Here is a 9,571-nt window from a genome sequence, read left to right as displayed (position 1 = left end):
TATTTATTTATTTTGAAAGTATCTTGTTCAATACAATTTCTTGACTCTGATCTTGGTGGTCGTGCATTGATCAACATAAATTGTTTTTTCTTCTCTTACGATTTTAATGATTAAATTTCCATTTTTACAAAAATAATGCATGTACATGATTTTATGAAATCACCTAGTTTTAACACAGCTTAAAATGAAAAAGCAGTAATCTTGTGTCAGACGTCCCCTCTCTCCAAGTCCTGTTCCAAAAAAAATCAATTCCTTTCAGCTTATCTGGCTGACCTTCGGTCTTGTTTTGTTCGAAAGCAGCATGCTTATTTACACTGTTGAAATAACCAACGTGTGTGTGGTTGCTGAGGGGAAAGTGAAGCTGTAGCTGCCTGGACCCACCCTCCCAGAGACCTCCCGGACCTGTCCATTGGGCTCATCGCAGTCCAGTGCGTGGTCAGGCTTGACTTCGAGCATCTATGTAGGCGTAGTTCACATCCGAGACAAGAAGCCTACTGCAAGTATTTCATGTCCTGTCCAACTTTTAATCTTTCCTGAGCTCTAATAAAGCCTCTCAATGCAGCAGTGAGTCATCTCCGGACTCCATTGGACCTGCAGCTCTTCCTTCTTGACTGCGACACTCATTTTTCTTTTGGGGGCACTTTTTGTTGTTGGGACATCCATCCTGGAGCTGTCTTTGCTGCTCCCTAGAATCTGATTGATGGCTTCCTGCCCTCCTGTGGAGCTGTTTCCTGGAGTTTTCCTTTTCCAGAATCCATCTGTTGCTATATTTTTTAATTGCCAACAGTTCTTCTTACCTGAATGTTTTTTCCCCTTTTTATAGCATTCTAGTCTAGATATAATTGTAAATAATATTTTAAAACAAACATCATCGTTTTTAAGAGTTTGCTTCTGCCCCTCGAATGATCTTGGTTTCTTCTGAGTTCCTTTGTTCTTTCCTTTTGTTGTCAGACTCACGTGTGGAGCTTGTGCTTCTGTGTCTTCTGATCTTGGCTCTGTTTTCCCTTATGGGGAATGGACCCTCTTGGGCAGAGCTTGGATCTGCCTGTGGGTGGGTTTTGCTCTGGGCTGAGAAGATGGCAAGGTTGGGTCCTCCTGAGTGGTTCCCAGATGTCGTCATCGGCAGGACTTTTCTCTTGGGCCAGGTAATGGCATCAGTCCACTTGGAAGCTGTAAACCCGGCTGCCAGTGTCGTATGAGTTGAGAGTTCCTGGAGTCCCAGGCTGATCCAGCTGTCCAGGCACACACCGCAGCCCAGTTCCAGCCTGGAGGTGAGACTCCCTCCCACATACAGTGACAGCCGACCCGAGCAGGATCTTAGGGTGTGACTCACCTGGACGTCTTCCTACCCCATAATCTGAATAATAACGTTGTTGACTGTGCCGGGACAAGCACATTCTCCAGTTTCTCCTGCCTCTAGATATAGGATTCTTCCCCCTTCCTGAAGTCTGTTTCACAGAAGTAACTCAGATTTGGGGCCCAATGAGGGTTTGCTTTCTCTTCTTTTTTCAAAGTGCATTTAACTTTTTTAAAGCAGTTTTTCTCTCATTTCTGTAGTCTTGTACAAAGAGAGAAATGGTCCTTTGGCCTTTCATTATTCTCTGTACTTTGCATTCCAGATAGTCAACTGATATTTTTAAACTGTCTTTTTGTAGTTTTCATATCAGTGTGTCAGTATATTTACTCTCTATGAGATTACCAGTATTAACCTATTTGTCATACTTGCTGTAAATATTTCTAGAGTAATTTCTTTCATATTTTAGCTATTTTATTTTTCATGGTAAAGAATTTTCACATCTTGACATAGTCAATTTTGTCAGTAATTTCCTGTCTTGAAAGCTATTTTATAAATGTCTAAGTCCACAGTTGTTTTCCTTCGTGTTTCTCATAATGTAGGTTTTAAATACTTATCTTACTTATCTTAAAATTGTTTTGTAATTTTCTTCTGATGTGTAAATGCATTTTCGAAAAAGTTTCCAAATCTAGCTATCACAATATTTTTATTAAATAATTTTTATACTTATGTCTCCAATCACATGTTAAATTTATTTGTAAAACGTCCTACGTTTTTGTGACTTCCACTCAATTTTTTGATACGTTCTTTCTTTGTGGCCATATTCATATTTATTCATTGTTCTTATTTTAGCATCACAGACTTATCTTAATTCACTTTCTTAATTCACACACTATCTGATTTTGTTTTTCTTATTAATTTATAGGCTGATCTGGTTTCCTTGCTTTTTCTTTTTCAGTTATCGTTTAGTAATTTTTTCATGCATGCAGTTTGCAGCTGTTCTGAGCTAGTTATGAATATTAAAGGATAAGTAAGACTTGCCTCGTATCTTCAAGGTGCACAGTCTTGAAGGGTATGATCGGTTCCTACTGGGAAGTTAAAGAAGAATCTTGAAAGCTTATGTTGGAAGGACAGAGTAAGTTTAAGAAGGACAGAGTTTGATTTGGGCTTTAATTTAGAGGCAGAACTTCACAGGGACAATAGCAGATGAGCAATAAGGAGTTTAAGAAAACAAAAACAGATACAGGGACCGCTGACAGGTTCGGCTGACATGTAGGATGAGGGCATGGAAAGTGGTTAGGGTACTGCTCTTCTAATTCTGGTGGAACTTTACGATCATATTAGGTAAACCATAAATAATGACAATTGAGTCAAATTTTTAAATAATGTCATCTGTTGACAAATGAGACGGTAAAAATGCTGTGTGGGTAATGTCTGTTTTTAAAGTTCAAACTCAAAGAAGGAAAACGACCCCTTTCAAGAATCATTTGCCACCTTTAAGACAGGAAGCAGTGCTGGGCATGGTGGTGTGTGCCTGTAATCCCAGCTACTCGGGAAGCTGAGGCAGGAGGATTGCGAATTTGAGCTCAGCCTGGGAAAATTAGTGACTTCGTGGGACCCCGTCTCAAAATAAAAAATAAAAAGAGGTTGGGAAATAGGTCAGGCCCTTTGTTCAGGCCCTGGTACCTCTTTCCTTCCTCCCACACAAAGGGAACAAGATGAGTGTCGATTGTATCAAGAAATTTTATCAAAGATCCCTGGAATCCTCCCCTAGTGTGTAAATTCATTACAGCAACACAGGTTACCAGGGCCATCAGCACCCAGAGCCGTTCATTGCTCACTAATAAGGGCAGGCAGAAGCAAGAAAGGACAACAGTATAAATACACTGGCTTCTTTTGTGAAAGTTGATGGTGCGATGATGAGAGCAGAATGTAGTTCTGGGAAGAGTATAGACAGACCGTATCAGGAGCCCTCTCATGTTCTAACCTGATGTGGTGATCGTCACCTGGCATACATCAAATATTGCACACCTTCAACTACACAGTTTGTGTTGTTGTTTTGTGGTTCTGGGGATTGACCACAGGGCCTTTGCATGGAGCTACAGCTCCAGGCCTTTTTTTAATTTTTTGAGAAAGGCTCTTGCTAATTCACTAAGTAACCTAGGCTGGGCTTGAACTTGTGATCCTTCTGTCTCAGTCTCCCAGAAGGTTGGGATTGCAGGTGTGCACTACCACAGCTGGCTAAATATATACATGTTTAAATTGTCAAATATGCTTTAATAAAGCTAGTGGGGGGTTCAGACTTTGTTTAGAATACAGAAGAGAATGATTCTGGTAGAGATGGAGAAGATGAATGTAAAGGAGGAAAAACCCACTTTAAACCACAGGCCTTTTAGGAAATGTAAAACACCTTGTCCCAAGACCTAAAAGGGAAGAAGGGACATTTTTTTCCTCTTCAAATGGCAGCAGGGATAAAATTAGAAGATGCCAGGAAAGAGGTGTTAATGCAGAGGGTGAGATGGTTTACACTGATGCTTTGATCTTCCAGGGAGAGTTGAAATAAAAATTACCCCCCTGGATCACTGTCATCAGAATCCAGGAAAGCAGACACTGGTAAGCTCTCCAGCTTCTTCTAACTAAAGTGAGAAGACCGCGAGTGAAATAGGAGTTACTCCAGATGCTGTATCCGTGTGACTGGGAAAGAATTTGTGTTATTTTGTTGTTTCTTGTGGTACTGGGGACTGCACCACTAGTATTTAGGAAGGGAGCAGAACAAACGGGCAGGCAAGAGAAGAGATAAGGGAATTGTTGAGCAGAGGCCCCCTTGAAGTTCGGAAGCAGGAATAGGTGTTGGAGAAGTTGCCCCACACCAGAGTACAGTTGAAGGTACTTCCGGAATTCTGCTAAGGTAAAGGGACTCTACCGGAAGACCATGTTGTCTCTTCTGTCAGGCCCCTGGAAAATTGCTGAAACAAAGACTTCAAGAAAGCTTGAAAGATTTCCCATCTTGTAGCTTTATAAAATGCACCTTTCTTTCTTGCCAAGCAGAGTAAATAACGCTGGTTGCTACACACAATCCTCTGGATTTGTGTATTCCAAATTTTAATTCCACATATTTATGATGAGCCTGCCAGCGTGTCAGGCCAGATGTTCCTCTGCTAGTTGTGGCCTAGTTTTGTTCGTGGACAGAACTGCAGTGTCTGCTGGATGCTGTTCACCTGCATTTCGGCAGAGATGGTCAGCTTGCCTTTTGTGGAAGAAATCTCGGTTCGTAAGACCCTCGTCTAGGCCACTGCGCTTTTCCTGACGTTTCTTGTCCTGTTTTTCTTCTTTCCTTTCCTTTTTCACTTGAGCTATCTCAGTCTGAGCCTCTTCTCCGATCTCCAGGTTGTCCATCCTCTTCCAAGATTATCTTCTTACCTTTCTTTGGGTGCAGACTGACAACTGTAGAAGTGTCGTGAGCACTTACTGTCACATTGTGTCTGGACAAACTAGAGGGACATAAACAGCTTTTGCAAAATGCCTTTGCTTTGACTATGGTTCCCGCCATCTCTGTCTCCTGTATTCCAGGGATAGTGGCCGCTCATCTTGGGTGCACTGCACTAAGGCATTCTTGCCGCCACCAAACCATGCCTCCCAGGTAGCTGCTGCTCTTCCTGTTTCCCTAAGGGGAGGTCATTAAATACTCTCCCCTTTCTGCAGTGTTCACAGACCCCACTCTCTCTTCCAAGGCAGGATTATTTTTTCATCTTTATTCTACAGTACTTTATATAAATATCAATGTGGGATAGCATGGTAGATTCATTTATATTTTCACTTCCACAACTGGACTTGAATATTTTGAAAAGGAAAAATTGGGTCTGTAGAGCTTTATTTTCCAAGTGTCTGGCATATCGTGGGTACACCATAAATTTTAGTTGAATTCGTTTGAACAAGAGCTCCTGTGTTTAGGTGATCCACACTGAAAAGTAAAATTCTTGGAAGCAAGCAACATGGGCAACTCTCTGTATTTTGTTATAATTGTAGCAAGTCTTTGTTTTTTCATGTAACACCATAGTTACAACAGCATTGATTAACCTGAGTGCCTACTTTGGTGGGAAAAGGAATTGGAGAAGTGATTGCTTTGATTTGCACACCAGGAAACCAGCCCCATGCTTATATCAGACCACACATGTTGTTTTTACAAAGACCCCAGCCAATAACTTTGATGAACTCAGGGGTACTAAGCCATTTTACATTCCAGGCCAAATACATTCTGAAAAAGAACAAAATGTACAGAGTGTTTTTGCTCGGAAGAACTTCATTCAGGAATGTTAAACTTGAGTTTAAGGCACTGGGGTGTAAGAAAGCCAGAATAATTGGTAAGTTCACAGTGGATTTTAAATGCAAGTGAAGTGTTTCTCGTGTGCATTGCTGAGATGATTTGCTCCATCAGAAATCAGTAGGGTGGATTTTAATGAATCTCTTTTCTTGAGATTTAATTGAACCTCTTTTTTTTAAAAAATAGGTTTCAGAACCTCCTCTGGTCCAGAAAGACATTCGTGGACAACATGAAAGTCTACAACCACAGTTACATCTACATGCCTGCCTTTTCTATGAAGACAGGAACGGAGCCATCCCTCCGGGTTTATTATACACTGTCAGATGTTGGTGCCAATCAAACAGTACTTTTTGCCAACCCCAACTTTCTGCGTAGCATTGGAAAGTTCTGGAAAAGTAGGGGAATCCACGCCAAGCGCCTGTCCACAGGACTCTTTCTAGTGAGCGCAGCCCTGGGCCTCTGCGAAGAGGTGGCCATCTATGGCTTCTGGCCCTTCTCTGTGAACATGCGTGAGCAGCCCATCAGCCACCACTACTATGATAATGTCTTGCCCTTTTCTGGCTTCCACGCCATGCCAGAAGAATTTCTCCAGCTCTGGTATCTGCATAAAATTGGAGCACTGAGAATGCAGCTAGATCCGTGTGAGGAGCCCGCACTCCAGGCCCCTTCCTAGGGATGGCAGAAGAAGAAAGCGCTGAGCCAGGGTATTTGTTAGGTTTTCCATGTGACTCCAAAGGGCAACGATCAGGTTGTCTCGTGGATTTATGTGTGCCCCTTCAAAAGATGTGAAAAGAACAACAAAAACTCAAGCAGAACTTGTAATGTTGGCTTGGAAGATAAATAAGAAATGGAACATCCTGTGAAACATTTTGTAGCACATTTGCAACTAGGAAAATCCTGATGAGGATGTTGGCAAAGCACATTTGTATAGTTCAAACCTGCAAGATGCAATTCAGAAACAAGATGAACTCTAGCTGTTGAGGCTGACAAACTAATCAAGATAGAATAAAGAAAATGCCAGGGCAAAAGTGTGTTGCTAATGATCAACACAAACTGGCCTAATATAATTCAAAAAGACCTGTCTTATGAAGACTTATTAGCACCATAGGTTTTTAAAAATTATTATTTATTTTTGCCCTATTTAGGGGCAGAGAGTGGGTGATGGGGTAGATTTTTAAAATCCCTTATTGAGTAATAAGGATACAAAATGCTACAGCTGATTATTGTGATTTGTTGAGCCAATTCTATATTAACTGTAGCTCCCCTCTATTTCTAAAAACTTAAGAAGTGTTTCCTCCTCCTCTGTCAAGTGTACTTAGATGACGTGAAGCATTGTTGGATTTAGACTGTGTCGATTTATTGTCTGGGTAACACGAGCCACTTTCCCTCCTCAGCATTAGGACGGATACTCGATTTTAGGTCCGCATTATGGAAATCTGTTTGCATTATTATTATTTTAGTGCAAAAAGACTAAATGAGCATAATTGTCTTCAAAAATTTCATGTTCAGAGATAAAGCACAAGAACAAAGCTGAGTGTCTGCAGAAGACAGACTAGAAGACAAATCATTTTTCTATGTATATGGCATTCACTCCAAGATACACCATGTGTGTGCACAGATGCATATTGACATGTACACACATTACACAAGAGTCAAACAAATCTCCTTCTCATGTAACCATGAGAGCTGAACCCACATGACCTGGTATTGCAAAGCATGTTTAATCAGTGTTGGGCAGCCACAGTACATGTTCATATGAGACAAGCCAGCTTATGGTTGCTGCTCATAATGTGTGTACCAGCATGAGATGCAAGTCTTACCCCCAAATGCCTAATCCAGAATGAGCAGAATTGTTTCATTCTTTCTGACTCCCACCCAAATCTAATGAAGGGGCCTTGGGTAGGGCAAGGTCACACAAGTCATGGTTCATACAAATAAAGGGATATGAATTAGTAACTCTTTCTTTAGCCACGGGTAGGACTACTTAGGCAGCTTGGTCTAGCAGCCTTTGCACACAGCAAGACAACTCTGTTGACAGGTTCCAAACAGCTAGATGTGTTTACATATAAAGGCAATGGAACTTTTGCATTGTCTTTGTGCATTAGGGAATCCTAAACTAAAAGGAGACCCATTATCTTTATTTGTTCAAGTGTCATAAAAATGTAGGGAAACTGTACAAAAATGTTCTACTTCAATTTTGATGGTAGAAACTTAGTATGCTGTGGAGGTGAAAGCAAGTGTCATTGTTTTGTAGTGGGATAACTTTTGAGATATCAAGATAACAAAGCCTTGTTTGAGGTTCTGTCTGTGTAGGGGGTTTCTAAATGAATGTTGGGTTTATTGTAGAAATTAGCTTTTGTAATGGTGATGGGTCGGCATAACACGTTATACTGATACTTGGAAAGTTAAAATTTTGAGAGTGATTCCTTGTAAACTGGGTCGCTATTTTGATTTCATATAGCATCAGAAGTGTAATGGAAGATACTATGAATGAGTTGTGTTAAATACTTACTCATGCACAGCTCTCCTTTGAGTATATTTCCTCCAGTGACCTAAGAGAATACCTAAGTATTCACCTAAGAAAGGAATACATTTTTACCAATATACTTCATTAAAAAATGTAAAAGGGCTACAAAAACATGCATAAATTAATCAGCTGTGTCATTAGTCAGAGCAGTACACTAATTTGTAAAGTTGTTTAAATGTTATCAGTGGGCTCATAAAGCTGTATGTCCCCTTGCTATTGAAAATGCTATCTGGAAGTTATACATCTAAGTATAATTTCTGGAGTAGATATATGCAGTAGATTTGTATGACATTTAGTCTGTAAATTTTTTCTCTTTTTGGTACCGGGAATGGAACTAAAGGCCTCGCGTTTGCCTGGTAGGTGCTGCCCTGCTGAGCTACATCCCCAGCCCTAGTCTATAAATTTTTTAATTCTGTTCTGAAGTGCAAAGCAGCAGTGGCCAGTGCCAGTTATGTTTGACTGGATCTGTGTTTCTCAGCTAAGGCATTCCCTTTCCTTCCCCATGCTGTGGACAGTGTCTTGAGACATTTTTCATCATCATGGCGCGAGGCTGCTACTAGCGCATGTGGGTGGTGGCCACAGACCTTGCTAACTGTGCTACAGTGTGTGGGCCAGGTCCTCACAGCAAATAATTGCCTGGCCTAAAACGTCGGAAGGGCCAAGGTTGAGAAACCCTACGTTAGACCAAAGTGAATGTTTGACTGTTCTACCTTATCGTCACATGCTTACTGTTCAAAGTATGACTGTGATTTCCTAAGTGTTTTGTTAGGGTAGCTCATAGTTTGCCGTGACTTGAGAGTGATAATTCATAATTATGCCAGATATATACATTTGTCTGTGTTTGGTTCAATGAAACTGAACAAGAAATCTGTGGGGGGGGAGTGTATATTTGTGAATGTGTGTGTAGCCTGGAGTTATGCATCTTTCTCTATTGAATATATATGTTCCTAAGTAAGAACTTCTTTAGAGTTATCCTGTAGAGCACTCTGGAATATGCTATTACTATTAAGAAATTGAGTTATAAACTCCCATTAGTTGGGTGGGGGATTTAGCTCAGTGGTTCCGGCACCTGCCTCACAAGCACAAGGACTCCAAGTTCAATCCCCGGTACCAAAAAACAAAACAAAACAAAACAAAAAACCAACCAAACAACTCCCATTAGTTAATTTTGTTGATCTGAACTTAGGACCCTTAGAATTGTAGGTACTTTCCAACTTGGTCCAATTTTAATTTAGTATTCCTGACTCTTAAGACTCAGCTCAGCTGGGCATGGTGGCGCATTTCTGTATTTCCAGCTCTCGGGAGTCTGAGGCAGGAAGATCGCTGTGAGTTCCAGACCAGCCTGGGCTACACAGTGAGTTCCAGGTCAGTCTCAACTACATAGTGAGACCCTGTCTCAAAAAAACCACCACCAAAAAAAAAAAAAAAA

General features: G+C 40.9%; 1 protein-coding gene across 4 annotated transcripts in view; it reads left to right on the top strand.

Moving 5' to 3' along the window:
* Positions 1–9,431, top strand: part of St8sia1 (ST8 alpha-N-acetyl-neuraminide alpha-2,8-sialyltransferase 1) — a 124,204-nt gene extending 114,773 nt beyond the window's left edge. For all 4 annotated transcript variants that reach the window (XM_010615537.3, XM_033766279.1, XM_019206301.2 and 1 more), the window contains one exon: positions 5,802–9,431. In XM_010615537.3, the coding sequence (XP_010613839.1) occupies positions 5,802–6,288 (487 nt within the window). In that variant the 3' untranslated portion in view covers positions 6,289–9,431. The remainder of the gene's footprint in view (positions 1–5,801) is intronic.
* Positions 9,432–9,571: the final 140 nt, after the last annotated feature.

Source organism: Fukomys damarensis, unplaced genomic scaffold, assembly GCF_012274545.1.
Source record: "Fukomys damarensis isolate Sample0158 unplaced genomic scaffold, DMR_v1.0_HiC HiC_scaffold_19, whole genome shotgun sequence".
In the NCBI taxonomy this organism is placed as follows: domain Eukaryota; kingdom Metazoa; phylum Chordata; class Mammalia; order Rodentia; family Bathyergidae; genus Fukomys; species Fukomys damarensis.
The sequence above is the reverse complement of the archived record's forward strand: the minus strand, read 5'-3'. Positions and strand labels throughout refer to the sequence as shown.